General features: G+C 41.1%; 1 protein-coding gene and 1 long non-coding RNA gene across 6 annotated transcripts in view; one reads left to right on the forward strand and one right to left on the reverse strand.

Annotated features, from left to right (window-relative positions):
• Akap11 (A-kinase anchoring protein 11) overlaps positions 1 to 19,815 on the reverse strand; it is a 44,333-nt gene extending 24,518 nt beyond the window's left edge. For 3 of the 5 annotated variants that reach the window (XM_075949903.1, XM_075949902.1, XM_075949899.1), the window contains exons 1-3: positions 19,680 to 19,815; positions 6,341 to 6,450; positions 3,054 to 3,170 (exon numbers count right to left, since the gene is read on the reverse strand). In XM_075949903.1, coding sequence (XP_075806018.1) covers positions 3,054 to 3,170; positions 6,341 to 6,400 — 177 coding nt within the window. In that variant the 5' untranslated portion in view covers positions 6,401 to 6,450; positions 19,680 to 19,815. Of the gene's footprint in view, positions 1 to 3,053; positions 3,171 to 6,340; positions 6,451 to 7,561; positions 7,582 to 19,390; positions 19,572 to 19,679 lie in introns of those variants that run through there. The other 2 variants (XM_075949900.1, XM_075949901.1) reach the window with 2 other exon arrangements.
• A 189-nt stretch (positions 19,816 to 20,004) lies between these two features.
• LOC142835949 (uncharacterized) lies at positions 20,005 to 26,542 on the forward strand. The gene is made up of 3 exons (XR_012907963.1): positions 20,005 to 20,388; positions 21,530 to 21,838; positions 24,396 to 26,542. It is a non-coding gene; the product is annotated as an uncharacterized LOC142835949 (long non-coding RNA).
• The last annotated feature ends 295 nt before the right edge of the window (positions 26,543 to 26,837 follow it).

The raw sequence follows: 26,837 nt of genomic DNA on the forward strand, positions 1-26,837 counted from the left end.
CCTCTTTCCTCCACTATCACTGTCCTTGTCCACTGTCATGCCACTTGTCCATGCTTCCAAGTGTTGCTAGTGGATGCCTTCAAGCTGCCCCCATTTTCACTCAAACCCATGGACCCCTTTTCTAGGTCTAACACATGTCCTGTATATGACCGTTTAAGGCCCTGGCCGTTGTATCCCCTTGATAAGTTCTCTTCATCAGGCACTTCTATGCCTGGCTCCTCTTCATCCTACAAGTTCTTCCTCCAGGAGCCTTCTCAGAGAGACCTTCCTTGTGTAGATCCCCTAGGCTCCTTCATCATTGGGTGTGATTCTCCCTTCAGCACCCTCAGCTACTCCCAACACAAGGTCACAGACATCAGATTTCTATGCATTTTCTAATGGCACAAGGAAATATATTATTAAGTAAAAAGAACAAATTACAAAAAATACATAATATGCACATAACTTGTTCCTTATTCTTAAAAACACATAAACATGAAAACTAATACTGAAAGGCAATGTACCACACTAGCGAGCAGTGATTAACTGAGAAGTTCCCTATGGCCTGATTTTCCTCACTGCTCTCCTCTGCTCTCTTCTTCCTAACTCCCAGGACAAACAACATTCACTTTTTTTTTAAATTCTCAATACTCCAATTTAGACTGAAAAAGAATATAGGCTGAAAAACAATTTTTTAAATGTATATTTATGTCCTTGTCATCAGACTAGCACCTTTCCTTTTGGAAAAAAATTGTGAATTATCTACCAAATAAGTGCTATTTCTAGAAATATTTAAATAATAGCAATTAACACACTGGGGAGAAGTGGGATGGTTAAGATGTAAAACTACACTGAATACCCTGACTCCTTTCAGAAGACTCAGAAGATAATCAGAAACTAAAATTACCCTGACACTTTACTCTCACAAACTATGGCTACTAATTCAGTGGAGTGTTAGGTACCCTCTGGGCTTCTCTCTCGGCACCTGGCAAACTGTTAACCTATAGAAGCCTGTTTCTCATAACATTTCCAGGCAATAGCAATATAGTTTCTCTCCCTAAAACATAGGCACTTATTTCTTTCCTTTTTTCAAGCAGATATTTATGTTCCTAGGTTTTATACAATCACATAAAATTATGCATTGATGTATTAAATGAAAGAAGTAAAATTGTCTAGAGAGACACGGATTAACAGAAGAGAAGAGATGTAGAAAGGGAATGTATGGGAAACAGTATAGGGAAACAGATGTGATATATAATATATACCTGTAGGAAAACTTAAAAGACAACAATAAAATTTTAAGTCAGCCACTGCCAAGTTGCAACAGTACTTGGTATTCAGAAATACTTGGCTTAACATGAACCAGTACACTGGAAACGGGGAAAAAAAAAGAAAAAGAAAACAAAACTCAGGTGTTTGAGATATCCATACCCTAAAGTGGGACAGAAATCTATTCTTTCAAGTTTTCTTGCTGAACACAATAGAAAAAAAAAAAGCTGTCATTGGGTCCTGGAGATACCAAGGGAGTCTGCTACCTCTGGATGACAGAGGGAAGACCTCATGAAGGAACAGGCTGGAAACATGAGCATGTGAACAATCAGGGAATACGGGCTCCAAAACTGAGTGAGAGGGCACAGGAGACTTATCACACATGGCAACAACTGAGTGAATTAAGAATGGCTCAGCCCTACTAAGATAAAGTGAAAGAAGGAGGCAAAGAAGATAAATCAAGTGACATAATTAGCTAGTTGACAGTGGGAAGATTCAGGTGGCAGAACTCTCTTCACCTAACAGGTTTACTCTTCTTTCTAGGGAACATCAGGTAAAGAATCCCTCAGGAATAGGAACCTCCCACCACCAAGCAAGAAAACAAAGTTTATTAGAAACCTCATTTCAGCCAGGCAGGGTTGGTCAGGTCTACAAAATGAGTTCGAGGACTGTTACACAGAGAAACTCTATCTTGAAAATCCCCCTCCAAAAAAGAAAACTCATTTCAAAAAGGACAGTTCTAAGTCTGAGTACCAATTTTTTTTAGCTGTGAAGACCGAATATCGCTTTTTTTGATCATAAATACTAAACCTAGTCTCTGCACATGCTAGGAAAATGATCTATCCTCAAGCTATAGTCTTAACTCCCAATACCATATTTCTTAATTTGTAGTATAGATGTGATGATGGTATACAGATGCTTTAAAGAATATCACTCTTTCGCTGGGCGGTGGTGGCGCACGCCAATAATCCCAGCACTTGGGAGGCAGAGCCAGGCAGATCTCTGTGAGTTTGAGGCCAGCTTGGTCTACAGAGCAAGTACCAGGATAGGTTCCAAAACTACACAGAGAAACCATGTCTCAAAAATCAAAAGAAAAAATATTACTCCTTTTAATAACAATAAATTCAAACAAAGATGAAAACATGGGCTACTGCAGATAAACAGATGAGAAAGATAAAATATATAAACAATATATTCATCCCATTCCCAAGTGGTAAGTATCTTAATTCCTACTTTATACTTTAAATCAAAGCTCTGAAACAGTCAAGAAAAGAACTAAAAAAGTGACTACATGAAATAAGTGTATTTTTTATGTTTCAGGATAAAAAAAAAACAGTATAAAAGTTGCAGCCACTGAATTAGCTCTACCTGCCCAAGGAGAGGCTAGTAACACCTCTTCACTTACAAACAGGCTGATAACAGCCAATGATGTTAGCTATGATTTAAAATATACATTTATTTTTAAATCACACTTTTATCAATTATTTAAGAATTTCACCCAGTGTATTTTGATCATATTCACCCTTCAACTTATTCCAGATTAGCCGCTACCCCCCTTCCCACCCAACTTTGTGTTCTCTTAAAAAAAAAATCAGGTCCAATTTGTGTTGCCCAAATACTCTTACGTATGAGGCCTGCATTGGAGCATGGTCAACATACCAGGTCACACCCTCAAAGAAACCAACAGTCTCCCAATACCTATGTTAGGATTATCTACTTTTTTTTAAACACCCTGCAGTCCTGCAAAGGTGCATGAAAACATACTGTGCTTGACTGGGAAAGGGTTCAAAAAGTCATGTGCAAACCTCAGTGAAGTGGGCGTGTTCATCCTGGTTTAAACACTCTCCTCCAGATACACTGCACAGCTCCTTCTCACTCTGTAATAAAGACTTCACAGACTGGAACACATCTTCACTGAAGCTCTGGGGAATAAATAAGCAAGACAACTTAATTCTAAGATATGGAAGAGAGCTAAGTTACTGAGTTTTACAGAGTTACTCATTCTTCAATTAATTCATTTGACATTTTTTGATATTATTTGAGAAACTCAGTTCAGCTAAGAAAAAAAGTCAAGTTACTCGAAGACCATACAGGTCTCACGCTCCAGATTTACTTACACTTTCTTTACACTAAAATTAACAAATCACGTATTTTATTTCCAAGTCACTAGCATAACAGAAACAATTCATATAATGTGTGAGATAAAGGAACTAGAATGGCACATCAATACCAATGATTCTTTAGAGACAAAGAAAACCATAGTAGCTAAAAATAAGATTTTCCAGGTCTTAGGGCAGCTGGATGATGAAAATAAAGCAAGAGACTCATGTCTGGGAAAGGAAGTTGTCACAAATGCAAAGGAGCCGAGGAAGGAAGAGGACACTGAGTCAGACCGAAAGGCAGCACCCACTTCCCTCTGCCTCCAGGTACGTACTGCTCTTCTAGTCTACGGGAATGCCTTACTCTGCAATCCTGACCTACAGAAATGCTATCCATGCCAAGACTGAAGATCTCCCCCATCCCTTAGTCTAATTTTCTCCTATACTGTTTTCAGATTAAAACCACTTGATCTATATCATAACACATTATGATTATAATACTCATATGTTTATTTTTTCTACCCATTGAGCCAAATCATGGAAACTATATTCCATTCTCTTTTTCTCCTCACATTTTACATGAAGTCAACAAATAGCTGCTATGAAAAATTTATTAAATACACATCTATAATTTAAGAGATAATACTATTCAAGAAAAAAGTATGTAACATTAAATTTCAATCTCACTTATTAACATTAGCCCGTATTTCTTTATATAACATATATATAATATATATAAAATATATATTAAAATATATATATATAAAACCTTTTCCACTGAAGGGGCTTGGAAGCAATGACCCCCAAGTAGCAATGAGCAGATCCCATAACCTGATTTTGGTTTTTAAATACCAATCATCAATTAAAATAACCAGAGTTCCTCAAAAAAAATGTCTGGTTCCAGATCATAGACAGAGAACATACAAAAAAGCTACACCATCTAACTGTGCCAGACAACAGGGAAGTGTTCACAGACTAATAGGGCAATTTCAAAAGAACACAGAAGTCAGTGTATTAGCCAGGAATCCCTGCTGGCTAAATCTGGAATAATCAAAACATCAAAAAGAACAGAAATGATAATGCATCACAACTCCTGCATTCAGTTATACAGTATGCTTCTTTACCTATGATCACTGGTTGACAAATATAGACAAACTGATACCATTAGAAAATCTTCTTTGTAACTCTCAATGTAATTAACTGATTTGGAAAGAGTTATCAATGTATCCTAAATCTACTGGGTTAAAAGCTTTGGGGAGACACATGACACTTAAAAGTTATTCTGCATTTATACTAGAGACAGCAGGTGGTTACAATCCTGACCGCTTCCTCAAAAACATCAATGATATGCTTCTCCTAACCTGATAGCAAAGAAGAAAACAAAGCCTTTGCGGTATTCCAGATGAGAATTACACTGAAAACTAACTTGGGGTGTTTTACTGGCTGTTTTTCTCATGTGATATCATGAGAAAAAAACCTACACCACTGGAATGGCCTAGAATGGTGGTAATGAAAATACTCAAATGCAGTATGTGAGAAACCTATGAAGGCATCTGAGATGACTGGGGGGATACATCAGACTAAACGTCAGATGCAGTTTCAGACAAACAGTTTTCTTAGGAGTATAAATAAAACACATAAAGCAAGGTCCAAAGGGCATTTTCCACACAATTACTAAGAGAAACATAAGGTATGCACAGGGAAGAGAGTGGATATGGCAAGATGCTAACAGAAGGTGAATACAAGTAGAAAATACATGAGTTGCTTATGGTTCTGAGTTTTTTTTTCCCAACTAGTCAGTAGACCTTAAAACTGCCAATATGTACAGTTTCGTTTTCATTAATGAATGGAGGTTTTCATCCTAATCTGTGTACATAAACAAGAAAAAATATAAATATGAGCTTGAAGTATCAATATAAATTCATGACATTCTTAGAGCAAATGGCATTTCTAGGCAGAAGTCACTACACATAAAGCCGCAAGGTAAAAGCCTGAGTTCAGAGAAATACAAACAAATACCAAATGTGAGAGGGTGCACAATGTACCTGCTACCACAGAGTATGACAAGCTGACCCACCCTCACCCACCTTAGATGAATAAGCATTCTCCAAAGAGAAGAACCATCAAAATATAATTAGAACAGCAAGGAAAACACCTTAATGAACTCAAAGATCTTGTTCACGGGCAAGGTCAACCGGGTCATAAGAAGAGGCTGAAGTCCAGGAACTGACTCTCACTAATCTCCTTTCTTCTCTTCCTCCTCTAGTTATCGCAAACACAAAACCCAAAGTCAGAATGCAGACTAAGTAAACTGGTTTAGGAGGAGTAAGTAATGATGAGAACTAATGGCCAAGCCTGTTGCAGGCTTGCTCTCCTCGCTACCTGGGAGGACAGGCAGGAGCAGTGGCAAGCTCGAGGCCTGTCCGGCACACAAAGCTACTTCAAAGTCAGCCTAGCTAATGCGCTAAGACTGTATATCAAGATAAAAAGGGAAAGGGTGGGAAGAGGATGTGAAGGGGGCTAGGAACACAGCTCAGTGGGAGAGCAACTTATTTGCACATTCAAGGCCTTGGGTTCAACCCATAGCACCATACACACAAGAAAAGTAATTTTTCACTACCTCATGAATTACTCAACATCTAGCATAGTCCTGACATGCAACAGGCACTCAAATGCATTTTGCTGAATAAATGAGTGGTTAATATTTCGTATACACTTTTAAGGTAGTGATAAAGATATATAAGATAGTTAACTCAAAAAAAAAATCCAGATGGAAAATGTCTGTGCAGAAATGAGAGGCACTATGCTCTGAGCAGTAAGATTCTAGAGACTAACATCATTACAACCATGACTTCACACCACTGTTTTCATACATGCTGGCCTTTGCAGTATTTGAATGTTAGAAGTTAAGTATTGAGCTTCATTTAAAAACTAAAAAAGAACCGACATATTTTTTACCCTTCACTGAAAGGAACCTAATACCCTGGACTTACTTTCCGGACAGATGCTTTATTCTTTATGTGACTGCTCCTGAAAGGCTGGAAAGCCGCCATAATTGTATGACTGTAGTATGCGATTGCTGAAGAGTAAATTCACAAAACACCTAAAGGAGACATATGAAAAGAAAACAACTTATTTACTCATTTTTGTGATTCAAGCAAGCATTTTATACTAAAGAATTTCTTCAAATGCATGCATTTAAAGAAAAATAGGAACAAAAGTACTGAGACCTAAAAGCTCATTTAGCAACCATATATATGTTATGTGGGGGAAACATTTATAAACCTATACACTGTCACAAGAAGGAATTCATTTCTGTAGCCCAGAGACACTCATCTATCCCTGAAGCAACACTAAACACTGGAAGTATTACTACCCATGCAACTGAAGGTTTTAACACTACGCAGGTGAGAATGTGAAATTTGTACATGTACTGTAAAATTACAGGTGAACAAAACCAAAATCCTCATCTGGAAGTTTGAGCTTATACCAATGCCTAGAGTTTAGAAAGGGATTGGTAGAATTACATACCTCACACACAAAGCTCTCAAACTAATAGTGAACTTTTTAATGATGCTTTCATAAAAAAAACTTTTGGGGACTTCAGCCGACTAAGAGCACTATGCAGCCAGCTGCTCTATCTGTGCAGTGCTGCCCATTCATTTAAGGTCTACTCGTACCACACACTAAGGACAGTGAGAAAACAATGGTCTTATTGGACCCAAAGCCTCATGGGGAAACGTGGGATTACAGTAAAGGGCAGAAGCTGAGAACTGAATTCTAAATAATAAAAACAAAAAAATTAAAGCAATAAATATATAAGAAAAGTTGTTTCAGTATCTTCAGTTGGTTAAGTGAGTCTCTTCAAGGCATGCCTGTTTGAGGTTTCTAAGCCCGTCACTTCAGCACAACTTCATTGTAGTCCCCTCCCCAGATTTTAAAAAGTCTAGAGTTTAGTAAAGTGCTAATTTCATATTCTTTTCCCATACTTTCACTACAGAGATAAAACTGAGGTGTGAGTGTATATCACACATCATCATCTCTCTTAGTCACTGTTCTATTGCTGCAAAGAGACACCATGACCGTGCCAACTCTTAGAAAAGAAAGCATTTAATTGAGCACTTGCTTACAGTTCCAGAGATTTAGCCCATGATCATCATGTCAAGGAGCACAGAGACATGCTTCTTTGTATTTAACTTAAGTCAAATACCTACCAAAAGAATATCTGTGCAATGTAAAAGAGAATCCGTATGGAATGACATGGCACTCTTCTGGGGGAAATAAACAAAACAAAAACTTTGGAACTGCAAAGACAGGTGGAAGACAAAGAAAAACAGCAAGGGAGGATTATTCTAGTTTATAACTGCCCAAGCAAACATGTAACATCTTCCCATAAAATACTGTTATAACAAGCTGCACACTTAACACCTGCTCATGCCCTATTCTGGATGAGTAAAGAATTCTAATCAAGGAATCACAATACAGTAAAGAAATAAGAGGAAACTTAATTGAAAAGATAGTGCTGAGAGACAAGCCTAGCAGAATGCAACAGCTAGAAGTGGAATAGCTAGAGCTCAGGGAAGAAACAGGAAATAAAAACACTGCTAACAAATCTCTTAAGGAACAACGCAAAAGCAATGTGCATCAACAAACAACCGCACATACATAGCTAGAAGAAAAAAAATCACAAAATTCATAAAGAGACATAGAAACGATTAGAGAAACAACTATAAAGAACTCAGAACAGAGATGCAGGGTGCTGAACAAATATCTACACCTCCGATCCTGCAACTTCACATCTCAAACCTCCCAGCACACATTCTTCCACAAAACTCACAAAAAAATAGTGCAAGACTGGTCAGTGAACCAGAAATAAAAAGTAAAAATAATCTATAAGTTCCTTGATTTAAATAAATTCACTTATTATCCAGATGTGGAAAATGATGAGGAAGCAGATTTGCAGAATACTGCAAATGATTTGCACAAACCTAGGAAAGGAAACGTCTTGAAAACAGTTCCAGAAACTGATAACAAGAACTTTTTTTAATGTTACAAAATACCATCTACCTGATTTTATGAGAAGATAAAAAAATTATCAAATGGGGCTGGAGAGATGGCTCAGTGGTTAAGAGCACTGGCTGCTCTTCCAGAGGTCCTGAGTTCAATTCCCAGCAACCACATGGTGGCTCACAGCCATCTATGATGAGATCTGGTGCCCTCTTCTGGCCTGCAGGCACACATGGAAGGAATGTTGTATACATAATAAATAAATAAACCTTTTTAAAAAATTATCAAATAAGGCCAGTTACAGCATGCATGCATTATCCCACCCAGTGTAAAATCTGTAACTGAGTGTGAGTAAACGTAAACACACACACACACATGCATATAGTAGGCAGGCTACAGATAGGGGTTTTATCATGGATAATTATCTTATATTTTTCTAGATGTACATAAATCCTTTAATGATTAAAAAACCTACAACTTCTCAAGTCTTCCTACTTCATCTCCAGTTTAAGAACTGTTCAACTCAACTCCACCTGTAACTTGACCTTTTTATAATCAGAGGACTCAGGCGTAAAACACCTTCCCACCAGAAATTACACCTACAACCCACGATCTTCACAAGCTCTCAAACCAAGACCTATAAATCAGATTGTTTCTAAAGCCACACACTTAGAAGATCCAGTTTTGTCAATATTAGTTTTTTTCCTTTAATCCTTGCCCTCATTGGTTTGCTTCCTTTTAGTTTTCCAAAGATACTTTATCTGTGGTTTAAACTACACAATTAAGTTTCTAATTTAGAGTTTCAGTTCCATCCTATGCTTCAGTTTCAAATCCTCTTATCTAAATGTTCTACTAGACATTTACAAGTAAGCATCTCTGCTAGGGTTTGGACATGGCCTGCCCCTAGAGGATCACGTCCTAGAGTTGGTCATGAGAATGGTAAAGATAGTGGAACATTAAAGAGTTGAGGCTCTGGGCATCTCTAGGCCCTGGAGGCACAGCCTTCACAAATAATTTACTGTTGCTCCATGGCAGTTCTGGCTCCCATGGGACTAGATTAAGCACCCATGAGCTGTAGACAGCAGCTCCTTCCAGCTGTCCGGCTTCCAGTCCTACCGCTCATCTCTTCCTCCAGCACAAACTTGGGCCATAATATCATCTACTATGTTGTGATTTATCTGGAAAGCCTTGACTAGAGGCTGAAAAAGTGGAGCTACTCAATCTGGGGCTTTGAGTCTCTAAATCTGTGAGCTAAACAAATCTATTCTCTCCAGAAGTAACTTACCTTAAGTATCTTGTTACAGCAACACAAAACAGACTGAATCAAGTATAGTTACTATAAAAAATAAGTATTGTTAAGCCAGGTATTGGGGGGAACCACACCTTTAATCCTAGCACTCCAATGCAGAGGCAGATATGTCTGAGTTCAAGGCCACCCTAGTCTAAAGAGGGAGTTTCAGAACAGTCAGGACTACACAGAGAAACTCTATCTCGGATGGGAAAAAAAAGGATGCTTAAAACCTGAATAAAACTTCTTTAAACACTCTCCAATCTATTTCATTAAAAGTCAGCAAACCAAGACCATAGAGTCAACCACAACTTGCCCTCAATCCATACTGTTGATCACAACTAATAAATGACCAATCCCTGCTATGTCATGCTCTAAACCCACTCACTCAGCTAACCTGCACTCATTCTTCATGCATCTTCAAGGATCTCTCTCTGAGGAAAGCTTGACTCTTCTCTCATCTTTCCCAACATTCAACATCTCCTTTATTCTTCCAAGTGGTTTGTCCTTATTTTTAGGTGCCATTGTTTGCATACATCTATTTTGTGAGCTCAAATTTGTATCTGTACATGGCAGGATTCAAACAGTTGCTAAATAAAAAGTAATCTTATGATTGCACACACATGTAATCTTAGGTTCAGGGCTGAGGCAGGACTAAGAGGTCAAGGCTGGTCTAGGCAAGACTCTCAAAAAATAAAATAAATCTCGTTTGAAATATGTGATAAATATACTTTAACACATACCAAATGACCAAGTGTTAAAAGGTAAACTTACCATCAAACTACAACAAAATAGTGTAACATACATACAAAACACTGGTTTTCAAACATCAGACAACAGCAATGCAGGGTATGACTGATACCTCAGAAAGGAAACACTGCTTGCCAGCTACTTCCAGGTCACAACACAGGATAGCAAAGTCTGGCAGTCACAGTGAGTTTTGCAAACAAACATTCATATTACGGGACAGAGTGTTAAAGGGAGAATGCAAAGACAGTAAGAGCTCCAGAGGGCTGAAGGAGGGTTTCCCTAGAACTTTTAGCTAAAAACAGACTGTGCACCTGAGGCTGGAAAATTAACCAGACAGCAGTGTACCAAGCAGTATTTAAGGCCAAACAAGGTTTGGAATAGTTCACACTCCCACTGAGCAGAGTAGGAAAACAAAACGTCCTTGTTGAGGCTCATCAGGCAAGAGCCAGCTCTCTGGAAAAGTGCACAACAAGTAATAAAGAAAAACTCAACTGTGGGCAGACAATTAAAGATGAACATGCAAGGGAGGAAAATCTGACACTAACTGGGAGAAAAAGGACAAGTGTAGACCTAGAAGCAATACACTGAAAAAAATAACAATGAGAATCGGAGCAGAAAGACTGTGAAGTCACAGTGTAATGGTGTGTGATGGTTGATCTTGGTTGTCAAGTTGACTACATCTAGAATCAGTGAAGACCCACGCAGCTGGGCCACCTGTGAGGGATTTTGTTGTTGTTTGGGTCATTTGAAGTGAGAAGACAGTGGGAGCCCACAGATGTTGAGTCTTGCTCTGATGTGGAGGTCCTTCTGTCTATGTGCTGCTTTTATTGGTTAATGAATAAAGAAACTGGCTTGGCCTATAGCAAGGTAGAACTTAGTTAGGCAGGAAAAGCTAGGCTGAATGCTGCAAGAAAGAGGGCAGAGTCAGAGAGAAGCCATGGAGCTGCTGCTGGAGATAGACGCTGTAACTTTGCTGGTAGGCCACAACCTCATGGTGATGCACAGATTAATGGATATGGGTTAAATTAAGATGTAAGAGTTAGCAAATAAGAAGCTAGAGCTAATGAGCCAAGCAGTGATTTAAATAATATAGTTTCTGTGTGATTATTTCGGGTCTGAGCAGCCAGGCGGCTAGGAAACCAACAAGAGGCCCCTCTTACAACACTGTTCCACCTTGACTGCAGGTCATTTGACTTTATTTTTACTCTTTCAAATAAGTTGACAACAGGTGTGGCTACAACCAAGACATCCTAACTGAGGGTGTGTTTACTTGGTGTTTTAGACATTAAGACGGCCCAAAGAGGTGGATCTGCTCCACCCTGACCAAAGGTCAAAGAATTCATGCCTATCCCTGCTCCTTCTTTAAAACAGAAGGTTTGACATAGGGAGTGGCTGCCTACAGGATACTTGGTCTAAGCTGTATTCACTGCATATACTTCCCAAAAAACCAGAATGCTTAACTCAGGAAATAGTGGCTTGAGGTCTCAAGTACTGAAGCAATGAACTGTTCTGGTTGTCTTTGTGTCATGTTAAAGCGGTCTTTTGCCTTCTCTCACTTTGAATTGGGGTATATAAACATATAAAAGTAAACACAGGCAGATTCAGTATTCATTGAGTTGTCCTCCAGGTACTATCCTATGTCTCTGTATTTCTTTGTAGCTCTGTCTATTCTGCCTAACATTTCTAATCCACGCATCCCTACCCTAGAACGTATGAACCCATTGTGTCTGGACTGCAACAAATGTAACCCCAATATATGGTCTACGACAGAAGACCCATCTTAAATCCAGATCATGTAAGGACAGGAGACCCACCCTAAATCTGGGCTACACCTTCTTATGGTAGCCTACATCAAAGGACATGGAAGAAAGCTTTTGCTTTTAAACTGCTTGCCGTCACCCTTGCTGACAAGTTCACTGATCCTGCTGCTGAGGCATTCCTCACTGGTATTAAGAACCTAACTCTACAGGATTCCAGCACAGACTGAAGACCAGCCAAGACACTGAACATCAAGGATTGAACAACTACCAGATTTTGAGCCTTTCCATTAGGAGACAGCCACTGTTGGACAAGCTAGCCTACAGCATGGAAGCCACTCTAATAAATCCCCTTTTAATATACATTCCTCCACAGAATCCTGACACTGTGTTCCACACATGCAAGGGTGAGGAAAACACGATCATGATAAAGGAAGAAACACTAGACACCAAAGACTAAAAGAGAACTTTAAGAAGGCAAGAAGGGGAACCCTGCGGGTGGGGAGATTAAGCAAATAGGAGTGGGTGGAGAAATGGAAGAGAGGAAGAGGTGAGGAGTCAACCAAAACCAAGGATTATGAAAAGCCATACATATGCATCATACTTGGTGAGCTATCTTAAAAACAAAAACAAGCCTAAGTATGAAAAGGTAGCCTGCACAGGTTATTAAAAGTCCAGGGCTGGAGGGGGGGGTACCTCCTTATGGGCTGTTAGTCAGGGAGGTCCCTAAGGCCCCCAAAACAATAGATGTTATTACTGAAGACACCACATAGTCTGATCACAGGAACTGACATAGAGGCTTCCTCCCTGCTGGGCAGCCCTCAGAGTGATGGAAAGCGCGATGCAAGTATCTGGGGTTAGACTGTCATCAACAGGCTTACTCATCTGGACTACATTACTAACCTGCCAGGCAAGATGTGCCCACTGATGCAATAGGAACAAATTACAGGAATAACCAATGACTTTCTAATTAGAACAAAAGGAAATTCACTCTGGTACTATAAACTGGTAAAAGGCTCCCATGGCTGGGAGGTCACAGGCCCTGGTGAAGTAACTACAGCTGTAGACTTATGGAATGAGATGCCCACCAAATTATCTTCTAAATTACTATGTTTAGTTCCACAGATCAATGCTGCTGTCAACTTTGATTAGACCAGTTCTTTTTGCAATGGGCAGTGGTAAAATACAGACTAAAACACGAACAGTGATGAGAATAACTAACTGGCTACTGAAGGCTCGAGAGACCTGTATTATCCCTCTAATTCAGGGACCATCAACAGAGGGGATAGGGTGGGATGCTGTGTTCCCTGCATGGCTTGGCATGGCACTCCTGAACTCAAAGCAGCTGTAAACACCTATATGAGACCCATAGAAGACTGGGCTCATTAACATCTGTCTGTATTCATAGGCAGTTAAAAGTAGCTATGGAGTAGGGCTCCATGAGACCTCCCCACCACCAAAATCCATAAACAGTTAATAGTTGCTGAGGGAGTGAAGGAGGCTTCCTTTGGTGGTGTAGCCACTATAGTGAGGTGCTCTATGGCCCTGTAAATAACCCCTCACCTATATTATCTAAGCAACCCTGAGATTCACTGGGTCACCAAAAAAACAAAACAACTCATCAAAGTAGAAAGAGACGAATTGGAAAGTGGAAGGGAGTCACCAGAGTAGGAGGAAAACACACATAATAAGGTAATGGGGTGAATATGGTTAATACATTATATTCGTGTACAAAATTGTTGGGACACTATATATAATTCCTGTATTAATAAGAACATTAAAGATGAGGGAAGCATTTCTAAAATGAAAAACATGCTATATGTAGTAACAGCAGATTGAAACCAAAGTGAAATTGTAAATATTAGAATATAAACTATCAAAGCAAAACAGAGGAATTAAAGAACAAGCAATCCCACAGTGTCAGAATTTATTAAGCATACTGTGTGTGTGTGTGCAAGCGTGCACGCACAAGTAGCATAATTAATAAAACCTCAGGGTGAGAAAGTGGGGTTCAACCTGAAGATCCAAAAAGCAAAACAGCCAGTCACTGGCTCTTACCTTTTCCTCACTCTGAAACGGCAATCCTTCCTCCAAGAATCTCAGAATAATACTGTGTCTGAGAGCTTTTCCTCCCTGCTTCTCCTCATTTTATATTCCGCTCTAGGGCTGGGATTAAAGGCATGCACCACCCGACTTCTATGGCAACTAGGTGGCTACTGGGATTAAAGGTGTGTGACATTATGGCTACTGTGATTTAAGGTGTGTGTTATTGTGGTTACTAGGATTAAAGGTGTGTGTCATTGTGGCTACTGGGATTAAAGGTGTGTGTTACCATAATCTGGTCTGTAAGGCTGACCAGTGGGACAGCTTTACTCTCAGATCTTCAGTCTTATTAAAATACAATTAAAACGCCACTACGTGTGTGTGTGTGTGTGTGTGTGTGTGTGTGTGTGTGTGTGTGTGTGCACGCATGCGCGTACGTGTACACATGGAGCTCAAAAGTCAGCTGGGGTACAGAACCAAAAAAAGGAAGGCAAATAGTCCAGAACTGGTCCAGAATGTACCAAATCTGATGAAAACAGTGACAGCTCCAAGAAAATCCAATAAATATTAAGAAGAAAAACATTTTTAAAAACCACTAAAGCGAAACACAACCAGATTGTTTGAAACAAAATGCAGGCAATCAGGAAGGGGCGAGTCCCTAATACAGAGAGAGGAAGCCAGAACTCCCAACAGCTAGGCAGCCTGAAGCCAGCCATCAGTGCTAACAAGTCAAAGACAGAAAAGCATTAACAGCCACACATGCTAAAAAATAGCTTTCAAAAATTAACACAAAATAAATTTCTTTTCACTAATCAGAGCTGAGGGTTCATTACAAGCTGATCATATAACTACAAAAAGAATTTCTTCAGGCAAACAAAAACAGTAACAGATGGAACCTGGACCTACCAAAGTAACAATGAGTGCCTGAAATGGTAACACAACGCTGATATAAGAATATTTCTTCAGAGTCGCTTTTCAGAAAGAACTTTAAAGAGCAATTGATTAGACTCCGAAGTGAAATGCAGGACAGAGAGAACAAAGATGTGGTGGGTTAGCAGTTAAAGCCAATCATCAGATGTCTCCGTTGTGTATGGAAACATTCTGTGCGAAGCCTGTGCTGAGCTAAAGCTACAAACCCTACAGCGGCCACTAGGAAGCAGAACAGAATCAACACTAATAACGAGCAGTGAGATACAGGCCGGTGTCATCCTCTCACGGCAAGGACGGAGGCTGAGGCTCACCCTCAGTGAAGGGTGACAATAGTATGGCAAACAGGACACAAATGCTGGCTCCTCCCTCAGTGCAGACCTGCTGCTTGACTTACTAAGTCTAAAAATACCACAGCTATCCTAACTGCTCTCCAAAACAATAGCCAGTTATAGTAAGAAGAATGAGCATTCCTAACAATAAGATACTTGCTTTCTGATAGTTTCTGGCTTTTTACACTCTACTCCTAAGTCAACCCATTCTTCCATGTACAAGATACAGTGTGTTCTTGCTTTCATAAAATTCTCTTCCCAGCGCTACTAGCCAGTCTTTGTGTACGGTGGATCTGCTGTCCACTGGATGCCAGCAGCACCTACCCAGCTGTGAAAATCAACTCTCCAAAAGTCATCACACTTAAATGGTGGAGCAAAGCTAACTTTAGCACTTGAGACTGCGGTGCTTTGCATTACAATTAAAAGCACACAAGTTTATGGCCTGGGTTAACTCTAAGTACTAGCAACATTCAACTGCCACTCCCGAAGTGTCTAAGTAACAGTAGTTAAGACCCCTGTGCCCAAGTGTCTTGATCTTGCACTCACTCAAGAGTTCACGCACAATCCAAGGCCAGGCCTCAGTTATCTCTCAACATTCCTCAAAGGCCGTATCAAAACCAAAACCTTTATTTACTGAGCTGAACAAACTGTAAGGTGAAGGGAAATTTCAAGCACATGAAATTGAGGGGCATGTGCTAACAAGTGACATCATCCAATGAAGAGCAAGGTCACCTAAGCAGGAGCTGTTTGAAGTTTAACCCATATCTGTTTTCTTGAACAGCCATAAAAAAATGTCACTGGTCTTTCTACCACATTCCAGGTTTGGTCTCTCTTCTGAAGTATGTCTGAATCCAGCCAGTCACTGGTATTTCAAGTATCAGCATGGGCTCCAATGACAGACACTAAATATGAACTCTTTGTTGCTGTCTTCAAACTCCCCCTACAGCAACTGCAAATACAACTTCAAAAAGAAAATACACAAACTAAAATCATACTGTCAGGACCGTAAAGTCAGGTTCTTAATATTATGCATAACCCTCTATAAGACAGTTTCTAAATAAAAGCGCATTAGAATTTTAGCCTGGAGAACAAACTTCTCTTTATTACAGGCACCTGCAACTCCTGGACGCTAGCAGTACATTACTGAAAAGCAATGACGTAGTAAGACTCTGCCCCGGGCTGCCTGGAGCAAAAGTACATGAATGGATCTGTTCTGTAAAAGGTGTGGTGCTTGGCTCACACGAGAAACCCCATCAGCCTACACAGAGGCTATTCAATGACAAGATATAATTAAAGGAATTATTAAAAATAACAAATGCGAAATACAAAGATTTCCAATTTAGAAAATCAGAGAAAAGGTGGAGCCTTCACCAATTATGCAATAACTGGAAGACAGTGCTGTACATCAGTATGGTACTATCCAAAAAGCAACTAATAAGACAGGCTTAGTTAATATCAAACCTGGAAATGTTACACTCAGTCATCCATATATTTGGAGTTTAAAGCTGACCAAGAGAGTAGGAGAGAATCTAAGATTAACCAAGAACCTAAAGAAATAATCACCATTAATGGTTTGGGACAAATAAAAAGAAAAAAAAGTGGGGAACCACAACTACATGGAATCTAAAGCACAGACAGCAGACATTTTTAAGAAACAACTCTACATATGCTCTAAGACTGAGGAGAAAAATGCTAGAAAGAATTAAATTGCTTCACACGTGTGAATTCACAATTCTCACACTATCACTACACCTGTCAGACAAAGTAAAGTAACCCGTCCTGAAAAGGGACCACTGAATCCAGTTACATCCCTACCTAGCTGAGACAGGTGCAATGCAGTGCTTAGGGGAAGAACTCAAAACCCTGAGATAGTACAGCACACCAAAAGGTACCAGCGTCCACTTTCTCCTGGCCTACAGGCCTTCCCTGTCTGAAAAGCTGAAGTCCTAATAGCTACCCGACATGCCTATATCCCCACCATCCATCTCCTCTTCCCATCTTCCTACCCCACCCACAAACAACGAGGAAAGCTGAAGACGACATTCTCTCTACACAAAGACGTTGAGAACTGAGACTTGAAGAGATCTGCTCGGAACCATGATGCGAAGTCGAGGTGGGTCAGATGGGGGCTCTGGCAAACCAGAAACACAAAAGCCAAGCAGTTTCAAGAGAAGAACAGTGTTTAACAATCTGAATAGGGCAGGAAGAGAAGGACAGTGTTTAACAATCTGAATAGGGCAGGCAACCAGTGGTAGAGAACAAAGAGAAAATCCGTTGAGTGTCAACCTGAAGACTTTCTGGTCCCCAGGCCACTGCGCTGGAATCACAGCTGGGCCTTAGAGGCAATGCTCCAACGGTATGACCAAGGCCTTTTTCAAGTAAGCTAATTCAAATGGCTTTTTGATTCTTGCAGCCAAATAATCCTCAAGCCATTAAGGAAGGGCAAAGAAAAAACACCAAGTAAGCAGTGGCTAATACAAAATTGCTAAATTTCTCCTTTTGGCAGTCCTGTCAATAATCCATATATTCCAAATGCTGAGCTTCAGGGAGTTCATTTCTTTCTGGAAGGATGAGCGAAAAAAAGGGCAGGGGGAATATATGGATCTGCCCCACTTGCTTTTAAAATTGTAAAGCACTTTTCCCTTGTGCTAACAGTGCCAGTCTGGATACCCTCAACTAACACTCAAGCTAGGCCCCTAAGAGTTTCCTACCCTGCCTCAAACAGAGTGGCTGCATGTTTTTTTTTAACCACTTGGTCCACTTCACAAAAAGAAAAACAAACAAAAAAAGTCTCCATAAGTAATTAATAAGTTAAATTAAATAAGTAATAAATAATAAATTAAATAAGTTACTCCAATTGCTTTTCAAGCATGAGACAGAGCAACCATTGCCCTCCAAGTTGGAAAGCCTGGCCGCATAGACTAGCGACAAAATAGCCTTTCTCTGTGCCAAGACGAATGGGAGGCAACTTGTTATCTTCCTTTACCCCTTCACCTAAGTTTTTCACATCTTTGTGTATGGCTAAGACCTCCCTACTTAGGACTGGAAATTCCCCTTTAAACAACCTGCTACATTACGATTTGCATTGGTAGAGTTCCTTCCCTAGATACTCAATCTTTGGAATTAAAGTAAAAAGTACCATCCTTCCTCCCAGAGGATTTCTTCTGCTGCTAGACTTAGCCCCGGAATGCAAAGGCTAGAAAAGGCTAGAAAAATCTCTCACTGTAGTTCTGGGGCCTTGACTGCAGTACGTATAGTCAACAACTGAGAAAAACCACTGACCACAGGGTATACTGCAAATTCCTTTTCCGATCCATTGAGCAGAGCAGTTGAGCATCAGTCGCAGGAACCCGCTTCTTCCCCAGTTCCCTAGGATTCCTTTATGTCTCATAAGTCAGTTACTGACAGTTCAATTCACTGTCAACCCGTGGCTCACAGTTCTTCCTGAAGAACACATCAAGTATGAATAACCAGAATATTCCCTGAAAAGTGCTCATGTATTTTGAAAGATTAAGTGGCACTATCTGAAATGACATCAGTCATAGCAGGCACTAGGCTGCCATTTACAAAATAATAAAAAAAAAAGCTTAGACATTAAAACAAAATCATCTTTGCATAAAAAAAATACTCCGTCTTCCCTGAATACTCTATGTTCGAAGTATTTTCATACATAAGAAATTTGAGTCTCAACATAAATAACACCGCTAACAAGGTGGGAAGAAGCAAAGGAAACAGGCGTTTTAGAAGCAACTGAAAAATTACAAAGCTAAAAAGAACTGCGAATATTAATTCCAGGATGCGTCAAGGCCATTAGCGACGTGTCTCAGCGGTATTGCTCACCACCCAATAAATGCCTTAATGCCTGAAGCTAAGCCACCTCCAACTGATAGGGTTTTTTAAGAGGGTAAGCAAAGTGAACGGACTGTCACCAAGCCATACCAGGGCTTTAGATTGTACTGTCACTGTGGTTTTAGCCAGACCATTTTCTATTTGATAGCGCAGTCCGGTTGCTTGGCCAGCCTGGGGGCGACGTGACAGCGATGCAAACAGCCGCACCTGAGGTTCGGGCAGCGCCGGGACCCGGGTTCGGGCGCTGACAGGGAAGGATGCTGCTGCGGACAAAGTGCACCGTCCTCCTCCCGCCCGCGCCCCCAACGCAGGGAGGCCACAGAGCCCGGCCGCAGTCTGGACCCGACCCGCTGGCTCCCCGCTCCCCCGCCCCGCTCACCCGGAGGCGCAGCCTCTCAGCTCCCGGGCATGTCACCCGCCCGTCACGGCCCGCAACGCCCGGTGGCGCGAGCCGCAGCGCAGCGGCGCCTCCCTCGCCCGCCCCGGCCTGAGACGCCACCGCCGCCGCCTCCCCACGCCGCCCACTCACTCTCGCGAGAGCAATCGCACCTCTCGCGAGAACGACCCCGTGGCCGAGCCCGCGCAAAAGGAACAAGGGGGGGTGAAAAAAAACCTTCCCACGTGCTCTGGAGGGCAAAGCTGCGGGCTGCCTGTCACGTGACGCCGAGACGCCCTTTCTATTGGCCAGGTGCCCCGTGGCCCGTGGGAGCTTTTAACGCGAAGCTGACCTACGAACTCTCCGCTGACGTCTTGCGCGCTTCCTGGTCCGTTGCCTTGGGAACGGCTTAACCCTTTCCACCTGCAAAACACCCTAGCCTAGCTCCCTTGCCTTAGTCTGTCTGCCTTGGGCCGCCCCGCCTCCCAGGGGCTGGTTCCCCACATCGACTGCCCACTAGATGGGGGTCCAAGGCACCATCCATCCTTCAAAATGGCTCTGCTCGGTTCCCAGCACCTTCAGGGAAAACCACGCGTCACGCGCCAGGCCTCGGGCCCTATCTGAACCTCCAGTCGGTCCAAGGGGAGCGCTCCCCCCATGTGGCATCGAAATTGGGAAATAAGACCCCGATCACCAAGAAGCCAAGCCTCAGGTGACAAGCTGTGTGACTCCCGTTTAAATCAGAAGGACCCGTGCAGTCAAGTTGCATGGTCCCCTCAAGGACATTCGTTCCTCAGATTGGCTGATTGATGAGAAAGACATATTGGATTGTACCCTTTCTCCTTTTGATTCATCCTCTTCAGGAGAGAGGGATTAGTCAGAAAGAATGCATTCTGTTTTCCTACGCGTGTTAGGCATTATTCCCAGTTGTCTACTGAACTATAATGAAGACAAATAGTCTAAGTTGTTGAGATCTGTAGGGAGAGGGGGAATATCTGTAGGTGTTAAACAATTGAGCCACACCTTGGGAGTGGTGCTCTTGGTGGGGAAGGGAGGTTCAGGCAGTGCTTTGGGTAACAGCCCTACAAGAAATGGAAGAGAAGAGCATTTCTAGCAAAAATAAGGCTACTTCACAGACCGAAGACTGGGATCAAATCTAGCGTATTTGAATGATAGGAAATAAACCTGCAAAGATACTAGATTCCCTACAGCCTTTTTAACCAAGAAAGGAATTGGAAAGCTAGTCTACAGTGGAAAGCGTTGAAGACTTACAAAAAAGGGGAAATACCCATAATTAACTTAAAAAAATAGTAAAGGCTTCCCTGTAGCTAACGAATTTTACAGAAGTCAAAGAAGAAGCAAGGGATCTTATACTGAGAAACTCAGTTTCCAGTGACCTTGACATTCTCCAAAATCTACTAAGTAAGCACCTGTGCTGTCTCCTCCCTTCTGTTAAAATATTTCTCCTACCTAATAGGAATAAATGGAAGGTTTTGCTTTTGTTTTGTTGTTTTGTATTTTTCTGTTTTAACTACTTGAGAAAACAAATGGCCAGAAAGGGTTCTCACCTTTGGTTTTCTTCCCTACATTTTCACTACACAGGTACCTGCTGCATCTCTAAGTTAGTTCCAAGCAAAATGGAATATAAAATAATGTTTCTTGTAGATATTTATTAGAGTGAGATTTGAAAAGATAGAAGTTGGAGGCTGGAAAATAAAGAGTTTAATAAAGCAAAACCAGGAAGTCTTCCATTGTGAAACCCTCCCACTAACTATGGACTAAATCAAGGCTCTTTATGGTCCTGAGTTTCAACTTCCTGGTACATAAAACAGTGCAATCCGCTCTCCACACAGGGTGGTGAAGACAGAATTCCATTTTGTCATGCGGGCACTGGCAGAGGAGGTCGGGAAGGGAAACGAACTTTTATGAAAGACATGAGTCAACAAGCAGCACAAGCCAACTTGAGAACCTGTAACTGATGGAGGCAGATACCAGGAATGCTTTCCTAAGAAGTGCTGGCCCCGGGGTGTGAAAACGGAAGCACTACCACCTGCTTGGCCTCATAGTCCCTTTCTCTGGAGCCACTGTGAGTCTGTGTAGCATCCAAAACATCAAGTGTGCCTGGTCAGAGTAAGAGCGAAACTGCAAGTGGTCCTTTAAAGGTCAGAGGCTACGTCTGAAAGTTAACACCTTGGTTTTAATACAAAGAGTTAAGTTATTTTTTAAGAAGAGGAAAACGTGTCAGAAATATTATTTTAACCAGACAGTTAGTTAAAATACCCAATAAGGCCGGTTTAAAGGCTGGTTTGGAGTGCGTTTTGAAATGTCTGCAGCTCTCAGGATGATTAATTGAAGCAGCTGCTTGGTGTTGCTAATTTAGATGAGCAGAGGGCTCAACTCTACCATCCTAACATATTAACAGGATCATAAATCATCCCGACTCACTCTAGTAGGGAGGTGGTTGTGGTCCCTTTTGCTTGCTGTTTGGAGTAAAATATAAGATCTCCTACAGTGGTCCTAGTTCTTAGATTCTTTTAAAACATCACACACACACACACACACATACATCCACACACACACACATACACACACACATACACACACATACACAGACACACACACACATATACATACACACACATACACACACACACATACACACACAGTTCTACTCTAATATAATTTACATGCCATGCAGGTGCATGTTTTCTGTATAGTCACAGAGCTGTGCAGCTATCACTGTAATCTAATTCTCAAAATAACTTAGTTCTTCTATTTTAAAAAAACTGCCTATTAGCAACCAATAATCCTCTATTTCACCCTCAGCCCTAAGCAACTGATAATCATCTTTGTTTCTATAAACTTACCTAACCTGGGTACTTAATATTAATGAAATTAAATTGTAATATGGTCTTTTATGTCTCAATTTATCCACTTAGCGCATTATTTTTCAAGGGTCACCCATAGCATGACATTAGTTTTTCATTTATTTTTATTGACAGATGATGATTCTATTCTGTGCATCTAGAACATTTTATTGATCACTGTATTAGTCGATAGACATGTGGATTACTTCTACTATTGTGGACAATGTGTATTAAACATTTCACCACATATTATGTGATATTGTTTCCCATTCTGGTGGCCCACGCCTTTAATCCCAGCACATGGGAGGCAGAAGCAGGCAGATCTCTGTGAGTTCAGGGTCAGCCAGGTCTACAAGAGCTAGTTCCAGGACAGTCTCCAAAACTATAGAGAAACCCTGTCTCAAAAATACAAGACAAAACAAAAACTATGTAACACATTATAGGGCTGAAGAGATGGCTCAGCAGTTGGAGCCCTGGCTGCTCTTCCAAGGGACCTAGATTAGGTTCCCAGGACCCACATGACAGCTAACACTGCCCACCACTCCATTTCCAGCAGACCCCATGCCCACTTCTGACCTCTGTGGGCACCGCATGCACCTGGTGCACTTATGTGGATGCAGCGAAGACACATGCATAACAAATAAATCTTTCTAGAATTAAAAACACATAAATTTCCCTAGCATACAAAGTTGTTTCTTGAGTCCAAGCATGCTTTCTCTGTTCCTACGGCTTTTCATTTTTAGCCTGTTCTGCTAAGCATGTGTAGTACATTCACAGGAATATCTGTGCTCAGACCATTTACATGTGACCCTGTCATTCACCTGCTTAAAATGCTCTGGCTCTCCCCATGGCCTGCCTTGATTTCTTAGCTCTCATGTCATTCTCCCTTTCAGCTTCTCAGAGCAGGAGCAGGCTCTGCCTCAGCCCCTCCCCTCAGACAGTGCCTTCAGTAGCTTTGCCTGTATACACCCTTCATCTAGGACCGCCCAGAACCCGGGGACTTTCAGCTCTGCTGTCACTTCTTCAGGAACCCCTGTTCTAAGTCCCTGCATGAAGTGCATTCCCCTTTCTGGAGGACTCTGCCTTCTGTCTGAAGCATCTGTCAACACAGAACGGTTTTCATTTGTGTGGTTATATTTAACCAGGGCCTGTCTCTTCCACCAGACCAAAGGATCAGAGCAGGAATCACATCTATATTTCTTAGCAGTGACTGGCACATAATAGGTACTCTGTTACTACTCATAGGATGGAGGAGGAAAGAAGGTGGAGAGAAAAAAAACAGAGGTCTCCTCCCATCATTAAGATCTGGGTAAAATTACAATCTAAACTTGTGCTGGGCTAAGGGCAACTGATGCCAAGGGCTGCTGTAGGCTTGTTCCAAATCAAAGAAGAATCCGAGTGTCCCAAGCCCCAGAAAAGGAGTGAGAAGGAGGTCAGTGTACAAAAAGACCGAAAACAGCCTGCTGCCAAGTTAGAGAACACAGTCTGAGTGTAAGGACACCTAGGAAAGCATCAGAGAAGCCCTCTCCTTACCCTGGCAAATGTTTGGGTTTTGCTTTTGTTTATTATAGGCCTCAGGAACTCTGGGCTATGGCCATCCCCAGCCCTGTTTTTACTTTCTGTTCTGAGACAGAGTCCCACTAAATTAACCCAAGCTGGCCTGGAACCCACTCTTGAATTCTCAGGCAAGCCCTGAGCTTGGACTCCTCGGGCCTTACCCTCCTGACAGCTGGAATTACAGGCCAGGCCTGGCTCCACAGGGATATTGTAGTGGACTAAGTTTTTAATGGTCAAATCAGTACTGTCCTCGCCGTTGTCTTGTAATTAGTGGAAATGATGCTTTCACTTGTAGATGTGGTCCAGTGGAGCCAAGATACTTGGGTGATAGGCACATAAAAGAATTATGGCCCAGCAACATTGAATGATCACATCCGGCACTAAATGTCATAGTTTATGCTACAATCAAGTAATGAAGTCTGGCCCTGCCTTCCAGTGAAACTGTGCATACTACACAAAACTGACTCCTGACTTAATCCCCTGATGCCTTCCTGACTACAAAGGAAGGCATCATCTTTCCTCAGAAGCTTTGGAGCTTTACACCAGCAACCTTGGATAGCCAAAGCAGCTTCCTGTTTGAAAACTTGACTCTCCCCTTGGCTGAGTGGCTGGATTCCTCCCCGAGCCATGCTGCATGAGTGATGGACCCAGCTGTCAGTTCACTTGTAAGAGCCATGTCAAGTCCTTGTACACATCCTTCAGTTCTTATATTTGCTTTTTGTTTTGCTTTGTTTAATGGGCGTAAGTTAATACATACTCATTGTGGTGAAAATTCAAGAAAGGAAAGTGAAACCCTCTTGTATTGTGGCTGGTTTGCATGCATTATTACTTGATAATAAGCCGATGTAAGGATTCGGTAAGTAGAAAGATAAAAATTATATAGACCATTTCAAACATTAAGGGCTTTCTAAATTGAAGTGATGAAGTTTTAAAGTATTTTTGTTTGTTCGTTTCTTTTTTATATATATTTACTTATTATGTATACAATATTCTGTCTGTGTGTATGTCTGCAGGCCAGAAGAGGGCATCAGACGTCATTACAGATGGTTGTGAGCCACCATGTGGTTGCTGGGAATTGAACTCAGGACCTTTGGAAGAACAGGCAATGCTCTTAACTACTGAGCCATCTCTCCAGCCCTGTTTGTTCGTTTCTACTTTGTTTGAAGTTGTGGGGATCCAACCCTGTCTTGTATTCTACCACTGAGATATCCCCTTAGTCTCTATGGCGTTGTTCTAAGACTGTACTCTAAGTGTTAATGTTCCATTGTTGTAATAAAATATCATTCACGACCAAAAACAATTTAAAAACAAAACATTATTTTAGTTTACAGTTCCAGAGGGCTAGAGCCAATTAATGGCCTGGTGGCAAGAGCAGGAAGTAGATCACATTTTGTTCGCACACAGGAAACAGAGCAAAAGACAGCAAGAAGTGGTGGAGTGAGGTATAAACCATCAAAACTTGTGTGTGTGTGTACATACTTGTGTACATACATACATGTATCCATACGAATACCATACTTCTCCCAGCAGGACTCCACTTCCTTAACTTCTCCCTAACAAGAGTCACCGACTGAGCCCATGGTGGGAGGGACGTTTCTCACTCAGACCACTTGCAAAGGGCCTATATATCATATTCCAACCTATTAGAACGTTTATAACTTACACAGCTAATTATTTTGTAGTAAGTCTCAGGACCTCAGAAACACGACTGCACCAGTATTAGAATATAACACTTATTAATGTTTTAATATATAGACGGTGGTCATTAAATACTCAAATGATTCTAAAACCATGCCTCTTCTTTCCATTTGTGTGTGTGTGTATACTGCATATATGTATTCGTACATGCATGTGAAGTCTACAGAGGCTAGTAAAACGTACCAGATTGCTGTGAGCCCTGATACATGAGTTGAGAACCAAACTCTGGTTCTCTTCAAGAAAAGCAAGTACTCTTAAGTGCTGAGCCATCTTTCCCACCCATCATGGTTGTATTAATAAATAGCACAGGGGCTAATACAGAAACACTGCTCCAAGTTAAAGCCTTCTTGACTAGAAAAAATTGAAGTGTTATTACATATCACACACAAATATAATTCTCCTGATTAAATCATCAGAGTGTTAGCTAATCAGTAACTTCCGATGTATAAAAGTCAGGTGTATCTTCTTTGTAATGTGTAATTACCTAAAATCCAAAAGTAAGCATACTTGAAAGGATGTAGTCAATGCATTCGCCTTTAACTTTCATTGCCCTGCTTACTTTAAATGGCCAGTATATACTGTAGCTAATTGTAGAACAGAAGCACAAAGCCATGTAAAGAGATACTTTGAGACATCACAAGTTCAAAAAATTATGAAAGTTACCAAGAATTCCAAGAATACTTGGGGATATCTAAATGGAAAAATAATGGCCGATTTTTCATTCAGTTTTTCAAGTATAGCTTTGTTTATTCTAAAAGATTCTAGATAACTCCCCTTAGACTATAGGTTCATATGTCAAGGGCAGTTGGTTTTTTGTTTGTTTGTTTGTTTTTGGCATGCCCTCGTAACCACCCTGTGAGACAGACAGAAGAACAGATCTTAGAGCAGGATGTTCCTGTGGCCACCATTCCCAGTCTTTGGTTGTTTCTTCTTCTCATGCCAGGAAGAGTGTCTTCATTCATTGGTTAACATGAAATGCCCACATGAGATGAGCGCTTTCCTGAGGGCCCATGCATGTGGAAAAGGAATGTTGTACGTG

The sequence above is a fragment of the Microtus pennsylvanicus genome, chromosome 15 (genome assembly GCF_037038515.1).
Source record: "Microtus pennsylvanicus isolate mMicPen1 chromosome 15, mMicPen1.hap1, whole genome shotgun sequence".
NCBI classification, from domain to species: domain Eukaryota; kingdom Metazoa; phylum Chordata; class Mammalia; order Rodentia; family Cricetidae; genus Microtus; species Microtus pennsylvanicus.